The sequence below is a fragment of the Hypomesus nipponensis genome, chromosome 27, assembly GCF_054491055.1.
Source record: "Hypomesus nipponensis isolate SF chromosome 27, ASM5449105v1, whole genome shotgun sequence".
Taxonomy (NCBI): domain Eukaryota; kingdom Metazoa; phylum Chordata; class Actinopteri; order Osmeriformes; family Osmeridae; genus Hypomesus; species Hypomesus nipponensis.
In genome coordinates this window covers 7,142,153-7,163,226 of record NC_140387.1, presented here as the reverse complement: position 1 = coordinate 7,163,226, position 21,074 = coordinate 7,142,153, and the positions used below count along the sequence as shown (strand labels likewise).

The 21,074-nt window shown below is 52.2% G+C and overlaps 1 protein-coding gene across 2 annotated transcripts in view; it reads left to right on the top strand.

The window, feature by feature from the left end:
• The window catches only part of wdr7 (WD repeat domain 7), a 118,475-nt gene that overhangs the window by 23,302 nt on the left and 74,099 nt on the right, over window positions 1-21,074 (top strand). For both annotated transcript variants that reach the window (XM_084693231.1, XM_084693232.1), the window contains 5 exons: window positions 566-799; window positions 1,168-1,658; window positions 4,635-4,720; window positions 11,148-11,266; window positions 12,567-12,690. In XM_084693231.1, the coding sequence (XP_084549357.1) occupies window positions 566-799; window positions 1,168-1,658; window positions 4,635-4,720; window positions 11,148-11,266; window positions 12,567-12,690 (1,054 nt within the window). The remainder of the gene's footprint in view (window positions 1-565; window positions 800-1,167; window positions 1,659-4,634; window positions 4,721-11,147; window positions 11,267-12,566; window positions 12,691-21,074) is intronic.

Here is a 21,074-nt window from a genome sequence, read left to right as displayed (position 1 = left end):
CTTACACTCTCCAGAAGAAAAAAAAGAACACAAATGTGCTGCTTTCCATGGACACTTGCATTGTCGTCCATTTCCATTTCAACAGGCCTCTTCTAATCCGTGCGTAATAGGGCTGCAGTGTTGTGGTGCAGTGGCTGTCCTAATGTAATTAGCATTGAATGGGGATTAGCATGTTTGCAAATTAAGGCTGGTGTTGTTTGGAAACAAAATGAGCACCAACTGAGCCAACTCTTTGGACCGAGGCCTTCAGTCGGCGACATTTTTCTGAAGGAAAAAAAAAAAATCATGTTTAACAGTGCCAATATCCCAACTCCCAATAACCCGTCAGAATTGACAAAATTATCTTAGACATCGCAACAGACTTGAATTGTTTACGACTTCCTCATTCGGGCTTTTCAAAGGTGAAAGCCAAACCCCGGACATGTCATTGACCATAATGACCACGACACAAATCCATTCTAACATATTAAAAACAGATCACCAAATGACTTAACATACACCATACACGGTATACAGCTGTGAGAAGGGGCCCGCTGTTGACTCTGTTCTGTGCCGGTTCTTCCAGGGGAACCTGCCCAAGTACTCCCACAACTCGCTGGTGGTGCAGGCCATGAAGACCAACGTGACGGACCCGGACATGCACGTGCTCTTCTTCGACGTGGAGGCGGTGATCATCCAGCTGCTGACGGAGGAGGCCCAGAGGCCCAGCCCCACCCTGGTGTCCCCCGAGACCCTGCAGAAGAGCCAGGGGGCGGCCCAGCAGGGAGGCTCCTTCCTGGCCAACAAGATCTTCAAACAGGTGACTGCTGGAACTTTTTTTTTTTTTGTGGGGGGGGGGCGACGTTTCTTTGACGTTTCTCGTTGTTTTCAAGTGTGTCGTTGGGATTCCCATTTTAGCTTCCTGCGTATAGACTTCAAACGGGATACGCATAGCATGAAACTGTCAATTCATCGCTCTCGAGCGCTTTGATGGATCCGCGGGGATCCTGCTGGTGGCACCCCACCTCGCCTCTCCCTCTTTCTCTCCGTTTGTCCTCCTCAAGACGCCCGAGTGCTGGAGAGCCTTCACGTCCCTGTTCCAGCCCTGCACCCGGGCGGGGTCCAGTCTCATATCTAACCCCCTCCCCCCGTTCCACCCCTCTCTCTCTCCCCCGCCGCCCCCTCCAGGTGAAGGAGACCATGAAGGAGACCATCAAGGAGCACCTGCTGGACGAGGACGAGGAGGAGGAGGAGGAGCTGCGGCGGCGCGAGGAGAAGTCCAAGTCGCTGAGCCTGCTCGAGTACAACCTGACCATGGACACGGCCAAGCTCTTCATGTCCTGCCTGCACGCCTGGGGCCTCAACGGGGCCCTGGACGAGGTGTGCCTGGGCCGCCTGGGCATGCTCAAGCCCCACTGCCCCATCTCCTTCGGCCTGATCTCGCGCGGCGGCCACATGTCCCTCATGCTGCCCACCTTCAAGGAGTCGCTGCTGCGCAAGATGGCCCTGGCCGCGGGGCGGAAGCTGTCGCTGTCGGAGATGGTGGGGAAGGGCACGTACGGCGTGTCGCGCGCCGTCACCACGCAGCACCTGCTGTCGGTCATCTCGCTTGCCAACACGCTCATGGGCATGACCAACGCCACCTTCGTGGGTGAGCACATGAAGAAGGCTCCCGTGAGGTACGTCGGGTCCGCCGAGCGCGGCCCGGAATTCATTTTCCCGCTCCTCTCATTTGGGAGTCCATTGTTTTGTCGTCATAGTCCTAGCATGCCATCCTAACGGAACGAGAAACGATATTATGGTGTGTAGGGGGTAAAAATAAATAAATCTGTTTTCCATATCTGTGCATATTTCGTATCCACATAAAAATGTGGTTCCTTGCCTCCGTCCCAAACAGGCCCATGTAATGCAAGAAAACAATTTGAACAATCCAATCCCTCTCATCGTGAACAAGCCAGTAGAACCGATACAGAGTCCACTTGTGGAACAGTACAAGACAAGGCAACAGCAGTGGAAGTGTTATGAAAGGATCCAACATTTAGCGCAAGGCTGTAATGAATAACGTCGGAATTCACCCTTGACTAAGCCTCTGGATTGTTTACCCATCTCCTCTGAGGTTCACAGTGTGTGTGTGTGTGTGTGTGTGTGTGTGTGTTTGTAGAGGTCAGTATAGGATAGAAATGTGGCCCGTGGGCTGTTAATGACAAAGGTGGAGGTGGGGTGCAACCATCACAACAGGGCCCCTCAGCCTGTCTTCCAGCCTGCAGCCACAAGGCTCCAGACTCCAGGGCCCAGGGCCGCTGAGAGGCCGACCCCAGCACAGGTGTCCGGGGCTGGGCTTGATTGCACTTCCGGCTGGGGGTTCTGGCCAGTATTGAGCTGTTGTCCAGCGCTTGCTATTTGCACAGAGCAGCGTAGGAGAGGCTGTGATTGTTTGGACTCGGCGTGGACTGCCGGGGAAATGCCAATGACAATTTCATGAAGTCTGTCAATGACGCCCTTTGTCGTGTTTGGACTGTGCTCTTAGGTAAAGCAAAGCCCGGACCGACAGACGGACAAGAGGTCCACACAAAACCCTTCCTCTTCCTCCGGTCCGGCCCATAGATCGTTTTTTTTCCCCGGATGCTTCCTCTTTCGCGTGTCCATCTTAGATCTTTTAATCTTTACTGGTTAGAGGAGAGGACTGGAGGTCCTCAGTCCCAGGTGTACCAGAGCAGCCTGTGGAGATGGCAGTAGATAGCCCTGCCCTGGCCCAAATGCTTTTCAACCATATACTCCCCCAGGTGAGGAACCAGCTGTCATTACGCGCGGGACTGCAGATGAAAAGCTGCCTTTCCGGTACAATGCATAAAATGGAAACTTTTGTGTCAAAAATGGTACATGGTTTCTTTTGAGATAAAAAATCATTTTTATAGTGATAATAATGAGAGCCCACCCTGACTGAATATCAGACCTGATTTCAGTTCACCTTTGTGGGGAAGTGAACTCCCTCAACAACTCAGCGTAGGGTGTACTTTCCGGCCTAATAGGTAGGGACCATGTCCCCCCCCCACCCCCCCCCACCTCCACCAAGTGGTTGAGTGGATCAAGACTGTGTTAAAGAGCAGTGCATTTTGCTTTGTCACCCCCGCCCCTCAACCTTGATAAACAGTGGATGGCCCCATAAATGAAACCAATTGGGCATTGTGCGTCTCTCTGTCTCCACAAAGCCTTCCACAGGCCTCGTCCACGGTCAGCATCGAAGCCAGCCATCAGTCTAAGGGCTTACCTTCCCCGCTCCAAATGGCTGGATGAATGAGTCCGCCCATGGCGGTGAGGGATAGGAACCCTACCTCAGGCCGAACTGTCTGATGTCTGTCTGTCCGAAGTCCTTGTCCTCTCGGCGAGCTGGCTGGAGACCATATCCATTTACATTTAGCCATTTAGCAGACGCTCTTATCCAGAGAGACTTGCAGTAAGTAGAGGGACATTCTCCCGAGGCAAGTAGGGTGAAGTGCCTTGCCCAAGGACACAACGTCAATTGGCACGGCGGGGAACCGAACCAGCGACCTTCTGATTTCTAGCCCGATTCCCTAACCGCTCAGCCATCTGACTCTCTATATCCAAGCAAACTCTTTCCAGTGTATGCCACGATAGCTCGTTTCCCAGCAGCGCTGCATGTTCATGTGCGTAGGATGAGAGCCCAGCTTGATGGAACCGTCGTGGTGACTTCAGGGGGGCCCCCTCCGCTCTGACACAACCAGAGACCCGGGGGTTAAACGTCTCTCTTCTGGGTGTCTCTGACATTTGTACAATGGCCCCCGGAAACTTGACCCGAGTCGCGCGGCTACCTTTCCCTCTCACTTCAAACGTCCTCGCCAGAGAGCAGGAAGTTTGCAGGGGGACACATTGTTTCCATCACGGTTTCCTCCAGTCCCAGATCATAGAGAGCGGTGCGCGCGGGAGCTCCCTGGCACCTGTAGTATTTTCAGCCAGACTTTAACGAGGGGGGGGTCTTCCCTTCATCAGCCTGAATGCAACAGGTGCAGTTTGCTGGGTGGAAGCACGAGCCGCCTTTTCAAAGGGGCGAGCTGTGAGCCGGAACGTTCACCAGGGGGAGACTTAAAAAGCCGTTAGCACGTTAGCCCTCCTAAATGACTGGGGCCAAGGTCCATCTGAGCTCAAACAGACAGGCAGAACCTGGTAGGAGGAAACGTGTGTGTGTGTGTGTGTGTGTGTGACTTGCTGCTATACACGGCAGTAATGATGGAGAGTGAAAGACTAGGTCTTCCTCCCTTTGACAGAGGGGCTGGTAGTATTGTAGAATAGAAGGTAACTAATGGATAGGTCTCCAACGTGTTTCCAGCCAACCTTATCCTGCAGTCTCTGAGTTATTGGGGAGTTGTCGAACTATCTCTACAGTGGGGTTGGAAACTTTTGTGGACGGGCACAGGGTTATTAAGTTTGAACTTGGTAGTGTGTACACTTTTTCCCTTTCGCTCTATTTTTCTTCCCCCCCCCCCCCCCCCCACGTCTCTCCTTCTGTTGCACAGACAAACGCGTGTGTGCGCGCGCGCCGACCTCCACACGCGCACGGACAGCCGAATCTCAGGGCAGCTGCAGCGAGGGGGCTTTTCTCCGCAGCTAAATATTTGATGCCGCCTTTGTCTTCTCAGGCCTCCAAGACCGGGGACCCCCGAGACCCCCAGAAAGTCGGCCCCCCAGGTCTCCAGCCCGGCCGTGCAGGGACAGATCAAACAAGGTAACTACAAAGGGGCCCCGTTTTTTTCTTTTTTCACTCAGGGGCGCGCAGGGGAAAATGCAGTGATGTGCTGCGCTGCCAGACATGAGAGTCGTCCTCTGGGCCCGTCAATGCCAAGCCGGCTGATACCCCACAGGAACAAGCAGGCAGCAGAATCTCAAAGAAACACAGGCAGCCCGGCATTCAACTAGACAGGGGCCAGACCAGACTAGACATCTCAGCTCGCTTTTTTTTTTTTTTGCGTCTCCGTTATAGTATTATAGTATAGTAGGACTTCTGGAAGAGCCGGCTCTTACCCTGAGACACGAGTCAGGCCTTGGGAGGAGGTTAGGTACCGTAGACTTAGTAGCGTTAGCATGCTTTACAGAAAGTGCACTTTCGGTTGGGGTGCTTCATTAAGGACAAGATAGCAGGCATCTTTATGCATCCATAGCATTACGAAAAAAAATCGCAATCATACAAGCGATGACATTTACCCGGATATTGACCCGTCTTCACTATAATTTTTTTTTTTTGCTGTGGAGATATTCGATCAATATATGGGAATATGATATGTTTATCTTCCGAAATATCACAGGTGGGGTTTTTTTCAGGGAGGAAAATGTAGTAGAGAGGATTCCTTTTTATCACATTTTTCTCCCTGAAAAAAAGGAATCCTATTTTTTATTTTTTTTGGGGGGGGTGGGGGGGGGGAGTCTGTGTAAAGTTGAAGGGGGGAGGTCTGTGTAAAGTTGAGGGGGGGAGGAAGTCTGTGTAAAGTTGAGGGGAGGGCGGAGCGGGGGGCGAATCACCTGAGCTTTGGCAGCTGAAAAGGCGGAGCCACGGGGGATCCCGTCAGCCACTCGCGCTAAATCTGGTCGGCGTGCAGATGTCGTTCGGGCACAAAGGCCAGTGGAGCCAGCAGCGAGTCCCCCCCCCCCCCCCCACAACACACACACACACACACGTGCCACCATTAGCTTGTGGAGTCCAGAGGCCATTGTCAGGGCATAATGGGAGCAAGCGTGTGGACTCATTGGTGTCCACTTATGCATGCCATGCTGCCTATTCTTCTCTATTGAGAGGACGTGTCATGTAGTGACCTCTAAATCACTCACTGTTATCCTTGAGTTGTTCTGGCCGGCCTCGCCATAAGGGCCCTTGGCCCTTTTTCATATGCTAATCATCTCTTTTTCTCTTAACCCAGTAACCAGGGTTGCACTTGAGAGTTTACTGTGTGTGTGTGTGTGTGTGTGTTAACTATCTGGCTTGTGCCAAGCTAGTATACAAATTAAGAGGGAGGGGGGGGGGGGCAAGCAATTTATCCAAACAAACTATTTAAAAACATGACGATATGAAAAAGCATTAATATTTTTGATTCACACCGAGAGCTGTTGTGCAGCAAACTGTGAGAAACAGAGAAAGGGCTCTGCAGCCCAGATACATAGTGTATTGATTCTCAATCGCTCTTTTGGTTTGAGGAGATAATGAAAGTTCCTCAAAGCGTGGAGTTTTTTTTCTTTCTTTCTTGTCTTTTTTTTTTTTTTTCTTCTCTCCTCTCGTTTCCTGGTGTATTGATCCGGACGAAGGGGTTTGTGAAAACTGTTCCACGCTTGTATTATTAAGTGTTTTTTAATGGAGTCGTTCTTTAAATCTCGTGCCAAGATAAAGTGGAGCGAGCGGTGTGCCGCTCTTGTTAAAAGGAGAGGGGATTTGGAGAAACAAATGCTTCCTTTTTGTGCGGAGATTCTCAGGCTGTCACACAGCCATTAAGGGAAATGAACAGGCTTAGGAGAAGAGGCTAGGAGAATCCATGATCACCCGCGTCTGACACACACACACACACACACACACACACACACACACTGTGTGGAAACGATAGACTTTTGAGAATTGCCGGGTCCTTTTAAAATCAAAAACACTTCTCGGAAAAAACAAAATAGAAACAAAATAGTTGTCTTCCTACGCAGCTAAAGTTCAGTTCGATTCCATCTAAATCTACGGATGTATGTTTTGAGTTTGCGCGGCATATTATGTTGTCATATCGTACATTCAGTCTCTCATGGTTTATGGTCTGAAAGAATTGATGTTTGTTTTACGTCTGGAGTACCTGCCCACCTGGTGCGTTTGGATAGACCAACTGTGCGGTTCACATACAATCATCACACTATATTGTATTGACTCCTTCTCTACGATAACACACACATTCAGACAATACTGTCTGAAGTTGTAATAGAATAGGGCGTAATGGGCATAAAAAATAAAGCCTTTCCGATCTTTGAGCCGTACAATATAGTCGTCAAAAATCCATCACTTCCTTCGTGGATGTGGAAAATGCCATCTGTAATGAATGTTACTTGGATAATACAAATGATACACTGCGGAGGCTGTAGGCAGCCTAAAGGAAACTTGACTAAGCAAACAAAGAAGAAAGAGGAAGGGAGAGAGAGAAACAACCAAAGATAGAGAGAGAGCAGAGGAGACTCACAGATGCAGTGCTTGGCTGAAGTTGCAAGGCAGGGAACTGCACCTACAGCCCGTGTAGGGACCATTTGGCTGAAATGCTCTTTCCTTCTTGGTAAGTGAAGACGTGCTGAAGCCATTATCGGAAAAGCACGGAAACAAGTTGTCAGAACGTTTATTCGCATAAAACAACAAGACCATCTTCAGATGAAAGTCGTCATCCCTCGCGGGTGAGATCGCAGTGCCATGGGAAGCTCACTGACGCCGCTCTGCTCACGCTGGCTAGACTCCAAGCCATGGAATTAAATAATGACGCGTTGTTGTTTTGATTTGTAGTGTATTCATTATTGAGGCAGATCAATGACAAAAATGTAACCAGTTGAAGACTTGGTGCACAATTATTGGTGATTTTACGAACTAGAGGTTTCACATTGACAAACAATATAGGAAATATGTTGTGCGTACAGTACAACGTGTGGCACAGATACTAGACGTTCCTGCCTCTACATCTCCATTCTGAGGATTGTGTTTGAGGTCTTAGGTCATTGAACCTGGTTTAACATTGCTTAGGTATTCTTGAGACTCGAGACTAAAATGCAGCCACTGTTAAATCTGTTAAAACTGTTTTAGATGTAGTAATTCGTGGGGCATGTTGAGCATCTCCATAAATGCAAATTAATCAAAAGAATAAATATTATTTTTACGCTGGTGAACTTCCATCTTAGCCTCATGAATTTAGCATCTTAGCACTTGACATCTGTATAGGTATTTTCACATAAAGCCCGTTTGTACCGTCAGACACTTGATTGCTTGACGGCACCAGCCACGTCCTCAAATATGCAATCATTTCACCCACATGGTGGAGCCGGTCTCACTGACTTCCGTGTTAATTGAGTGAGCGAGATACCAGATACCAGTGCCTTAGCTTGTATAGTATCCCGAAAGCGTCAGCTAGTATCGTGTAGCCTTTGCGGTGCCTTCTTTGCGGCCCAAAGTCCCAAAACATGGCATAGCAAATAAACCAAGTCTTAATTCTCGGTCTCCATGGCAACAGGCCAGGTTTTTCCCATCTCTTTTTTTTTTTTTTTTTTCTTTGTGGTTCTCTCTCTTGTTTTCCCCACATTCTGACACCGACAAGCTGCTGTCTCGTCTGCCGCTCGCCCCCCCCCCCCCTCCTCCTCCTCGACTGTCACTGCATGGCTTTAGCTTCTGCCTGCTCTTACCCACACACGCGTACAAGGCCTGGCCTGCTCACCTCTCCTGTGTGCACCTCGCTCGGCTCTGGGGCGAGTTCAGCGGGAAGGTAACCCGACCACTCCACCCCCAGACCCACACATCCATGCCTCCCACCCCACCGCAAGGGGGCCCTTTAGGGGAGGCCGAGTCACGCGCAGGCCCCAGCCACCACCAGCTTGGCGAGGTGTCCCTAACCCGTCTGCACCCATCCTCTCGGCCACTGAACTCTCCTCGCCGTCTCGACCTCGATGACCTGTGTCCCTGACTAAAACGTGTTGTCCTTTTTGTGTGTCTTTTGTTTCCAGTCAATGTTCTGTATTTGTTTCCGTGGGGTGTGTGTGTGTGTGCGCTTTGTGTCGTTGTGGGGATTTGTGGGGAAATATGTTACGTATGAACTGTCCGTACTAGATTTACAGTCATTTGGTGACAAACTGAAAATCTAAAACCTATTTATAATATTTTAACATTTAAGTGTTTCCATGTTTGCTCTAAGGCTTCAGGTGTAGGACATAATGATTTTTTTTTTTTTGAAATGCAAAGGTTTCACATTCTTGACGACAGATCTCTAGACTATATATCTCTAAACGAAATAGCAGAGTATTAGAGGAGGCAGTCGTTAAGACTTCTTACTACTACTCTACCCCATTACTCCGACATTATGTTGCTCACTCAACACTCAACATTCCCTGAATCACAATATTGTGGGCCGTATCAGTCTACACCAAAGGGTGCGAACAAACGTCTGTAAGCGCCGCTCGCCAGTCCAATTGTACGTTCTCTGGTCCTCCAGGTCTGTCTGCGTCTCTCTTACCAGCCGCTGTTTCACCTCTTCTCCCGAAAAAGGGCCTGAGTCCGTCTTTCTATTCATTTCTCCTTCTTTTTCCTTTTTTCTTTTTTTTCTTTTCCTCTTGACCTTTCTTTCCTCTCCTTTGCAAGCTGCTGCTGCTGTTGCTGCCACCAGTTCTACTGGCCCTGGGGCTAGTCCCTCTGCCCCTGCTTTCCATAGCCGCCCCTCAGTCAACGAAGGTACTTCACTACCCTTCAAATGTCCCCCCCCCCCTCGGTCTGGAAAACGCTCTCGGTCACTCATGCGTTCTCTCTCCCCCTGTCTCCTTTGCTCTCTTTCTTTCTTGTATTTCTCTCTCCCTTTCTCTCTCTCGGTCTTGGCCTCTCTCTCTTGGTCTCTCTCTCTTTCTCCCTCTCTTTCTCTTTCCCTCCCTCCCTCTCTGTCTCTGTCTCTGTCTCTGTCTCTGTCTCTCTGTCTCTCTCTCTCTCTCTCTCTCTCTCTCTCTCTCTCTCTCTCTCTCTCTCTCTCTCCCATGCCTTTCAATAGTGCCTTAAGGCATGTGATTGTTTGTCTGCCTGTCTGTCCTTTCGTTACTTTAATTTGCAACCCTGTCCTGTCCTGTCGTCCCATCTAGTCTGGTACTTTGTGTGTGTCGGTGTGTACTGTACTGTTTGTTTGCATGCTTGCTCTTTTCACTGGGGTCGAACTGAGAGGTGGAGGCCTTACAGGTCAACACAACACTGGCCGCCCCCTGGATAGTCCCTCTAGGGCAGTCAGCACAACTATCTGGTGGGGCTTCCTGCACCCCCTCTTCTATATTCTACCTCGTTTCTGTTCTCCTTTGGAAGCCGGAATGCAGGACAGTCATTTTCAATTTGACAGCATGGTACAAGTCAGAATTGTATTTGAATGTTTTCCTCAAACACATTAAAACACAGTTTTGCCGTCCTTGGATAATGCTTTCTATCGCCCTCTTTTATGCAGTTCTAAATGCCTCTTTTTTTTCAGCTGAATTCAGCCATTTTCTTTCCTCCTGTTGAATGTTTTACACACGTTAGAGAGCTTTTCACTTCATATAATAATCGATATATATATTTTTTTAAATAGCTTTTTTTTGGGGGTGCTTTTTTCATTCGCATATTCTGAACACACAAATACTTTGTTCCAGTAAAAAAGCAAGCATGTCCTCGAAATAATCATTATTTTGGGGTGTAGGTACGTATTCAACTGTTGTGATTTTAAGTCATAAAATGTAAAGGTTAATGTTGCTAGTGTTTTAATGTAGGTCAAAATAGATCTCTAAAGTATATTGATTTTCAAAGGATAATCAAATACAATGGATATCATTATTAGTTTTATAAAAAATATGTATAATCATACAATGGGTTTGTAAATGTTTCATTTAGAAATAGGCTCAACTTAATCAAACTAAATTCTCCCCCTGTTTTTCAATGACGAAGGTAAGTTATATTGGTGCTATGACGCAAAGAAACGAGGAAGATTTCTTTGCTTTCAACTCCATTTGATGTCCATATACAAAAACACTGTGTATGCATCCTCTGATCAACATGAATTCCAAAAACCATATATTCAACATATATGTGAATAACACGTGACATTGTTTTCTGTTCAGTATTCAATGCGTAAGGAACCCTATTTCTGTAAAAGTGACAGTCTTTTCACATCACGTCCGGTGACTTCTTGTCTGTTAAATGGCTGGTATAACCGTGTGTATTTGGACCGACATGAAGCCATTGACATCACGGCATTTTTAAATGGCTATGAGTGTTGCATTCCGGATTGTGCGCGTGTGTGCCTGCACTGTTGCGCGGGTCCGGCGGCGTGTGCTCGCCGTGTGCGCGTGAGCGCGCCTGTGTGTTTGGCACCGAGCCGTCCGCCTCCAGCTGCGGCCGCCGTGTGTGTGACCCTGTGGCTGTTGTTGTCGGCCGCCCCTCTCCCCAGGCTGGAGCCAGCTCGCCGCCATGCACTGCGTCATGCTGCCCGACCTGCTGGGCCTGGACAAGTTCAGACCCCCTCTGCTGGAGATGCTGGCCCGCCGCTGGCAGGACCGCTGTCTGGAGGTAAGACGCGGCTCGGCCCGCGAGTTCACCTGAACACGGCCTCCTCCGTTCACCTGCACACACCGAGACACACTCACACAGGCACACGCACCGGGGGGGGCATAAGATTGAATCTTGCAGTACACAGCCAGACATCTTTCACCTCGGAAAATAGCGTTATAACTGAAACGCACACACACGTACACACACACACACACACACAGAGACGCACACACTGTTTCAGCCTCCGAGGATGAGCAAGAGAGAGGGGGGGAAGCGTGCCAGTCTCTGCTGCACTCCAATCAGGCTCTCACCACCGAGGGCCATGAATGTGTCGGCTTCCGTGTGTATTTATGTGTGCGTTTGTCTCCGTGCGCGCGTGTCCGCGTTTCCCCGCTCGCCCCTCTGGCCGTGCGCTCTGCCGGCTAACCCAGGCCGTCCTCCCTCCGGCTCCGCTCCGGGCCAGGCTGACGGGGAGAGTGGGCTACAGGGGGGGGGGATGCCCAGGCTGCCACTTTGGAGCTTGATAAATGACTGGATGGCCTTGACTCCCCGGCCCGGCCCGGCCCTGCCTGGCCTCCACGGCCCCGGGATTCTGTTGAATGCGCAGCTTTTGGGGGGGGGGGGGGGGGGGGGTGGAGGAGAGGGAAGAAGGGGGAGGAGGTGGAGGAGAGGCGAGAGGACGGTACAGATGGAGGGAGAAGGAAGAAGGCGGGGGGGGGGGGGGGACTGGAGGAAAGGAGAGGGGAAACAAAGGGGGAGGGGGGCGACGTGAGAGAAGAGAGGGCAGAGGCTGGAAGAGGTGGGGGGGGGGAGAGAGGAGAGGAGGGGGGGGGGGGGAAGCAAGGCTGCAGGGCTGGAGGGTCGGGGGGCTGCAGCTGAGGTCCTGGCTGTATAATTGGACCCAGCTCCCTGTCTGTGTCGAGGACGTGAAGGTGGGCCAGGTTGGGTCAGTGGTAGATGAGTGGGCGTGATGGGGCCGGCCACAGTGGCTCCAACGGCTCTTGTGTTCCTCTGCTTCACTCAGTCCTCACACACACACACATTTTTTTCTCAGTTCAAAAAGTATTACGTGTCATTCCATTGTGTCATTCCATATGTGTTATAATTGATTCAAACGTGTAATATTGTATACTATTGTTTTGACGAAACACTAATGACACAAATGTTTCCCTGAGTATCAAAAAATCCAATGAAATACACTAGTAGTAACATAAAAATATATATATATTACAGCTATGTTATTGTATTTTATGTTGAGTGTGTGGACTGTATCCAGTCCCAGATGCTGATGTGTGTGTGTGTGTGTGTGTTTGTCCAGGTGAGAGAAGCAGCCCAGGCCTTGCTGCTGGCTGAGCTGCGTAGGATTGGTCAGTCAGGCAGGAAGGACACCATCGACCTCTGGGCCCCCTATCTGCCCCAATACGTGGACACCGTCAGCTCCCGTAAGTCTGCGCTCCTGTGTGTGCGTGCGTGTGTGTGGGTGTGTGAAAGAAAGACAAAGAGTGAGTGAGGTATGTGAGGGAGAGCGAGAGAAGTCAACTTTGTGTGTGTGTGTGTGTGTGTGCGGGCACTTGTACTGGCCTTGTACCTCGAATGAACAATCTAGATTCCTGAGCAACAAAAGTGACAAAAAAATAAAAAAAAGATAAGCACACACCGAAGAGATAGAAAAAGACAGATGTTTTCTATGGGAAAGCGTGGACATGTAGAAGAAAGGACGAAAGCTGTCGGAAGGCACAAGAGAGCGAAGGCTCCGGTGAAATAAAGAACTGGAGAGTGCTTTAGCAGTTAACGGGGGGGGGGGGAAAGAAAGAAAGAAAGGAGCGAAGGGAGAGAAAAAATAATGGATTCACCCTAGGAATGAGGAAAGCCTTTGAGCTGAGGGCCTTGTGTGTTGGGACGTGGGTGGGGAGATGGGGAGAGGGATTAGTGTTTGTTTACTCACAGCCTCGCTATTGACCACCGGGGGTCAGATGATACCACCGATAGTGGGCTCGAAATCAAAAGAACCGAATCTTTCCCAGCATCCCTCAGCCTCTCTACATGGATAGACCTCCTACTGTGGAAACTCCAGTCCTGGCACCGCTGGAGACAATACAGGACGGTGTGTCCCTGTGTGTGAGAGAGGGAGAGAGGGAGAGAGGGAGAGAGGGAGAGAAGATTGCCCCCCCCCAGCATGATTGAACCTGTAAACATTCCCCCGAAGCCAGAATGTCACGTCGAGACTTGTGTCACTCAAGACGAGGGTTGCGTCCGCGCGCCAGCAGGAGTCACGGAGAAGTCTAGAGCCTTCGCTCGAGGGCTCAGCCGCACCCGAGCGCTCGGTCATCGCCGTGGCTCGCCCCCCCCCGCGCTCCGTTGGAAAGCTGCCCACCTCCTAAAAACATCCTCTTCCGAAGTCTCTCAAACCCTCAAGACTAACGCCATATCGGAGAGGGCGGAGGAGAGATGGGAGATGTATGATGACAGTGAGGTTCGGGGGGGGGGGGGTCACCGAGACGGATGTTAGTGTCTACGAGGGGCCGCGCCTCTCAGAGCATTAACCAATTAGCTCCATCACGGCCGCTTGGCCGGCCCGCGCTATCAGGTTTTATTTACTGGCTAAACCAATTAGGCCGAAGGAAGGAGTGCTGGCCAGCCAGGCCCACTCACTAATAGGCTATCTCTCACAACCAGGATGGCTCTGAGGAAGTGGTCCCGTCTGCATTTATCTGCATTGTAAATGACGGCAGCCCTGAACTGGGATGTATGGACAAGAACGCTGGGGCGGTTGGTCTTCCGTCTAGCGCTCGAAGACAGAGGCGGACTCCGTGCGTGTTTTGTGTTCGGTCCGACGCGCTTGATCTCAATCCCGCATGGGGTTGGGTTGATGATCCGAAGGCTTAAGTGAGAGGTGACGTGGTCCTTTTTCAATTTCTGCCGGCCACTGTGTCTCTGTGCATGGCTGAGCCCGTGCTGATTCGTCCCGATATAAATGGTCCTCTTCACATCCTGTCCTCCTTGGTCTGCCCCTCCCTCCCTCCCTCCCTCCCTCCCTCCCTCCCTCCCTCCCTCCCTCCCTCCCTCCCTCCCTCCCTCCCTCCCTCCCTCCCTCCCTCCCTCCCTCCCTCCCTCCCTCCCTCCATCCCTCCCTCCCTCCCTCCATCCCTCCCTCCCTCCCTCCCTCCCTCCATCCCTCCTATCCCTCCTATCCCTCCCTTCTATCCCTCCCTCTCCTATCCCTCCCTCCCTCCCCTATCCCTCTCCATCTGTGGCTGCCTCTACACTCGACTATAGATAGCTGCGGTGATGGGAAGCGAGAGGGATCTCTCTCTCCTGCTCTTTCCTAGAAGCAGACCCACTAAAGTGATGAGGTGGGTTTTTCTTTGCGTCCCAGGGTGACGGGTCATATACCCTCCACAGACCTCTCGCTCTAACTTCCAAGGCCCCGGCCCCCTAAAATAGACAAGCTAACCCCCTCAGAAAACAAAAACAAGTTTGTTTTTTTGTCGGCTGTGTGTAGCTTTTATCTGGGCCCCGGGGCTGCATAATTCATGGAGCCAGAGCAGAGTCCCCTGAGAGGGGAGGAGGAGGAGGATGAGGAGGGGGGGGGGGGATGCATCCTCCTCTTCCTCTCCTCCTCCCCTCCTCTGGTCCAGCCCGCAGCCAGCCCTGAGCTGCAGCCTGACGCCTGGGAGAGCTTCCTTCTTCCCAGCATTCAACCTGCTTCCCATGTGTGTGTGTATGTATGTATGTATGTATGTATGTATGTATGTATGTATGTGTGTGTCTGTCCTGTGTCTGTGAAAGCCCGAGCATACTTGCGATTCAGTTTCAGAAGGTGACGACGGTGTCTGACTGTTTGCCCAGCCTTGCCCGTGTGCGTGTACAAGAGGATCGCGCATAAATAAATGTGTATGGGATCATGTGTGTGTGTGTGTGTGTGTTATTCCTGGAAAAAGGATGGCGCTCTGTCAGTTCCAGTCGTCATGGCGGAGCCTGCTGATGCTGACTGTAGAAGGGCTGGAGCCGGCTCTAGGGAGTGGCTGCCATGGCAACGGCCGCTGGTCAGTGTTGTGTTACCGTGGAGGCGCTGCGGGGGCTGACCTCGGCGGGGGTACAAGGTTGCAGGGGTCACTGAATCCGATCCCTCTTTGTTTGCCGCTGCAGCTAGCCAGCCAGCTAGCGCCCCCCAGCCCCCCCCCGCCGTCTCTCTGCCTCGGCCTCCCAGAGCGCACTGGGGCAGGGCTGAGGCGGCTCAGCCAATCAGGAGCCTGACACGGGTCTTGGTCAGGAAATGGCCAAGGGACAGTGCCACACAAAGACCAGGGTTATCTCTGCAGTGTGCTACAAATCCTATTGTTTGTTGAGGAATGAGAAATATTTCAAGGAAGGACACTTCTCAGTATTTGTGTGTGGGACAAGATTGAGACACACACACACACACAGATACAGTACTGTAATTATTGGTACACTACAATCTTAGCTTGTTAAGCTTGCTATTTACTTTCTTCTGTTTTCACAGATAACAGCTTTTCTTTTTTTACTGATTACAGACACGCACACGCAAAACAAAAGCATACACACACCAAAAATATAAGCACACACGCGCACACACACACACACACACACACACACACACACACACACACACACACACACACACTGAAGCTCATGCTCACTCACTCTCTCCGCTCCAGCGTGTGTGCTAATAAGCGTTCTGGACCACTGCTCTCCGATTTCATAGGCACCTCGTCATGCCTCTTCGTACCAACCACACAAGCTTCATATCATCTCACATTCAATACTCGCCATACCGCTTTCCACAACCTCCCACACACACACACACACACGCACTCACACACACACCCTCCCTGTGATCAATAGACTCCTCATCAGAGCAAATCAATGTTTATTATTTGTTTACTTTATTTACACGTCCAGCTAGGAGTTACAGCCAGTGTGCCTCTCCCGCTGCTCCATCCTTCCCCTAAAATGTCCTGACCCTGTGATTCTTTTTGTTGTTGTCGTGTTGTGTGTGTGTCCGTGTGTCGTTTGGCTTCTGACTGCACGACCACAGCTGCGCCAGCGTCTTCCTCTTAGACAGAGCCACCAGCAGAGGAGCCTCCCCGTCCTTCAGTCCGCGCAGCTAGCCGCGACAGCTAGCCGCGACAGCTGGCCGCGACAGCTAGCCTCCGGGCTCGACGCGGCACACAAAAGCCCCCCCCCCCTCGCGTGAATAGCGTTCCCCTGTTATCCGCCGCGCCTCAGGCTGCTGCAACCCCAACATAGCGGGACCGCGCCGTACGCGAAAGGCTTTCCGCGCCGCCCCGCTGCTAGGCCTTGTTTACCCAAAGTTTTCCGAACCTCCTCCAAAAACTCCCCCGGTCTCAAGCGATGCACTTAAGCAGATCGGAAAAGGTCATGGCGCCGTCCAGTGGTGGACACCGGCCCACGCTGGGACTGCCAAACGACGCCAGGTGAATAAACTGACCTTTCCTCAAGAGGGAAAAAAACATTTTCTATTTTACAACAGCAGAGACAGGAGGAAAAACCCCCAGACCGCTCCCATGAGGGTGTTGTGCTGTTGTGGCCTAATAGCTCAACGTGGTCATGAACGGTAGCCATAGGACGTTGGGCGTCGGTGCCGTGTTAGCTGAAAAGGTTAGCCAAAATGTGCGAGTTTTTTCTCTCTCTCTCCGTCCGGCTGTCTAAGAGAACACGTGGACCATTATTTTCTCAGGCCAGATACTTGTGGACTTGGCGGTTGCTGTTTACGAGCTTCCGTTGATGAGGTCCACACAGCCGAACGCAGTCAGCGACTCGCGCGTCGTTAGAAGTTCCTGCCATGGTGCCCCTTCATCTCTCACTCCTCTGGGTGAAGAGAAGACTCTCTCTCCCCGTGTCTGCTACCGAGGGGGGGGGGGGGAGAGAGAGAGAGGAAGAAAGAGAGCGAGAAAGGTCCAGATGGCTAGGAGAGGGAGAGATGGACAAGAGTGGGCGAGAGAAAAAAGAGAGCGGCAGAAGGAAAGTACGAGAGGGAGAGAGATGGTTAGAGTGGGAGAGGGAGAGAATGGAGAGTGAGCCTGATGCTCTCAATAACCTTGAAAATTTCCACTGCACTTAACCCCCCTTCCCAGTTGTTGTCTGGTATATATAATACCTTTTACCGGTATTACTACTAAAACCACCGCCTCAACAACCGTTTAAGGGTCCAAGTGGAACAAAACCCACATTGAAAGTCAACCTGAACAGTATCGCTTACGCCTACCATTTACACACTGGACACCGATACATGGAGAGTTGATTTTATAGTTTATTTATGATGTGTATTGCAGCCCCAGTCACCTGCATCAGTGCTCTCTCATGCGGTAACATCAGGTGTTTTTGAAGCCAGTGTCCCGTATGGACGCTCTCTGTACGACTCCTGAGTTCCAGAGCTCCAGAGAGGGGTGACCGCGTGCCTGTTGGTAGCCCTAGCGGTGCAGCATGGGTGGTTGGGCAGGGAGAAAGGCCCGGGGGGGGGGGGGGGGGACGAGGGCCTTCATTCAGGTTGCACTTCATGAACAAAGTCTCCATGAACTTGAGTCTCTCATTAGCCCCCCCCCCCCCACACACACACACACACACCCCCCCATCCACCCCCGAGACCAAAGCTCAGAGCCCCAAACACAGCAGTATCCCGCGCCGCTGCAGCTGGCCTGACTTTGATCCCGCTCAATGACCCGCCCCACGCCTTTTTTTCTCCCCCTCCCTCGGCCCCGCCTCTCTTCCTCCCGAACCGGCTACAGTTATTAAAGCTTTGTGTCCTCCTCCACCTCCCCTCCCTCCCGTTTTGTACGCCCATTTCCCCCCCCCATAAGCACACTGCTTCACTTTTCAGACTTTTTCTCGGTCGCCGCGTGTTCTGGTTTCCCCGGCTGGGCTTTGCTTTGTGTGTGCGTGTAGCCCCCGCGGCTGGGACGTTGCAGCACCCTCAGAGTAAACACACTCACACAGACATCCACAGACACACACCCTTCCGCACACACGTTCACCAACATCGACAAAAAGGGGGGGGGGGGGGCGGGGTCCGGCCGGCCGGCCGGCCGGCTTAAACGTTCACACGCCCGGCGAGGCATCATCTCTCGCTGGCTTCCTGCCACCCAGAGTGTGGAGGAGCTGTAGTAAAAAAGAGCTGGACGCTGCCAGGGGACTGTTAAGTGGTGGTGGTGGTGGTGGGGGGGGGGGACGCTAATAAAGGAAGCTGTCAATTAGAGAGAGGGAGGAAGAGCGGCTGGAGATGCGCTTCCTGTTAGATGGAGAGACGATCGGAGGAGAGGATGGAGAGAGAGAGAGCCTTCCCTCATCAGGAAAACGACATCCTTTAAAAAACAATATATATATATATATATATATATATATCAAATCTGTTCCCCCCCTCCCTATTTTTCTTCATCAAAACATGAGACACCCCTCTATTTTCTTCCTTCCTCTCTTTCTTTCTTTCATTCTATCTCCTCGTTCCGCCATGCCGGCCTCCCTTCTCTTCTCCACCCCCTCCACCCCCAACCCCTGCTCTATTTTTCCTTTCTTTTTTATTTTCTTTTTATTGTACGGCTCGCTGTGCGTGTTTTGGTGGGGTGTGAGAAAGCAGACAGCCTGTGTGTGTGTAATGCAATTGGGGAGCTGGCCCTGGATCGATAAGCACGGTGCTGGGGGAATTAATGTGGGAGAGGCAGTCTGTCTATCATAGACAGAGGGAGGGGGGGGGGTGGGGGGAGGGAGGGACGCGGGGAGGGAGAAAGAGAGAGAGAGAGGGAGGGAGGAGAGGGGGGAGGTGGTGAGGGTTAGGGCCTGATGGAGGAGAGCGCGGAAAACTGGGCCACGGCGAATGAGCTACAGGCCGCACGTGCGCCCGCCGACGAGTGCACCCTCGGAAAAGCTCCCTCCAGCCACCCCCGGTTGTCTTTCGGACACTGCCCGTCTTACCCGCCCCCCCCCCCCCCGTACTCCCCTCTCCCCTCCGCGGGAAGCACATTCCGGATTCCTTGCAGGTGCGCAGGCTGTCGGCCATTGCTGTGATTCTCCCCCTGCTCCTCCCCCCCCCCCCAGCCACGTCAAGGCTCCCTCCCCGGAGACGGACCAACACAGTGTATGACCTCAGAACGGCGCCGAGACAAAGACCAAAGTTGGTCTGAGAGAAATACTCCCCCCCCCCCCCCTCCGCCCCCCTCCATACAACTGCTGACCGAGGACAATAATGCATTTTTTTTTTTCTCTTCCACGTGTGATGATTGCAACGAGAGAAATGTGCGTGTCCGTGTGTGTGAGAAGGGGGGGGGGGTGGTGGTGGGGGGGTGGGGGTGGGGGCTGACTTCACCGAGAAGAAATGGGAAAATAATTGTTGCGTTGCCTGTGAGAAATGGCCTCCGAGCCGAGAGGAGCTGATGAAGTCTGTCCGTTCGTCACTCAGCCCGACTGGTGGCCGTCTGTGCCGTGTGCAGAGGCGCATGCTGCAATATCACTCTGCCGTGTCGCAGGCACACTCCGCTTTGCTATTCCACATCATTAGGTTTCGTTGGCTGTCAGTTTTTTTTTTTTTTTTTTTTTTTTTTTTTAAGACCATTCGCCAGACTGAACTTTGATTGCTCTCTGGTTTTCATTTACGCTAATGCTTTTGATGAGACAATTCGCCCCCCTCCCCCCCCCCCCACCAGAGGAAGATAAACAACGAGCCGCTTTCTTCTCAGCTGTTGTTGGCTTGTTCTCTTGATGTTGGGATGGTCTGGTCCTCTCTGGGGTCTCCTGGTGTCAGCGGCTCCCTGCTTGAGCGCTCCACTTCGTGGTTAATCGAACCCTACTTCCTCCACCAATGGCCCCCTGCCTACCATGGCCGCCCACTGCTGGGCCCCTCCCCTCCTCGTCACCTCCTCCCCCTCCTCATCTCCTCTCCCCTTTCCTCACCTCCTCCTCCCTTCCCACCCTCCTCTCCCCCCCTGTTTTCCTCCTCCCGCTGTCCTCCTCCCCCCTGTACTCCTCCTCCTCCCCCCTGTCCTCCTCCTCCTCCCCCCTGTCCTCCTCCTCCCCCCTGTCCTCCTCCTCCCCCCTGTCCTCCTCCTCCTCCCCCCTGTACTCCTCCTCCCCCCTGTCCTCCTCCTCCCTGTCCTCCTCCTCTCCCTTGGCCGATGCGGGGCTCAGTTCCTGGCCCCACCTGAGTCCCATCCCAGCCTCTTGACCCCGGCGCTGTACAGCTGAAAGGCAGGGGAATTGGAACACGGCGTCTCGCGTCCCCCGCTGCACCTGGAACAAAAAGCTGCTGTGCGCCAGCGGACTGAGACCTCTGGCAGTAAACGCCCCCCCCCCCCCCCCCCCCCCCCTTCTCGCGCTCCTCCTTTCACAGCACACACACACACAGACACATACCTTTCATTCTCTCCCTGCTTCTCTCTTTTTCATCGTTCACTCGGTCTGTCTTTCTCTTTCGCGCGCACGCGCGCGCGCCTTCATTTTATTTCGGTGTCTCTCTTTCTCTCTCTCTCGCACATACGCACACTGCAGGCTTTCGGGCTATTGTGAGCCAACCGAATCTCCCAAGGCCCTTTGCTTGTGATTAATAATGAATGGGCACATCCTTCAAACACGCTCCACCTGCTTGCTCTGTGTGAGTGAGTGAAAGGGCTCTGGCTCAGGGAGAGAGGGGGAAGCAGAAGGGGAGGCTGAGAGATGGAGGTGGAGGTGCTGAGGAGGGAGGGATGTGGAAGTGCCGAAAGAGAGAGTGGAGAGGTAGATTGGAGAGGTGTGTGCATCGCCCCCGAGAGCACCCACCCACCTAGCTCCCTAACACCTAACCCATTGTGCACTCGCC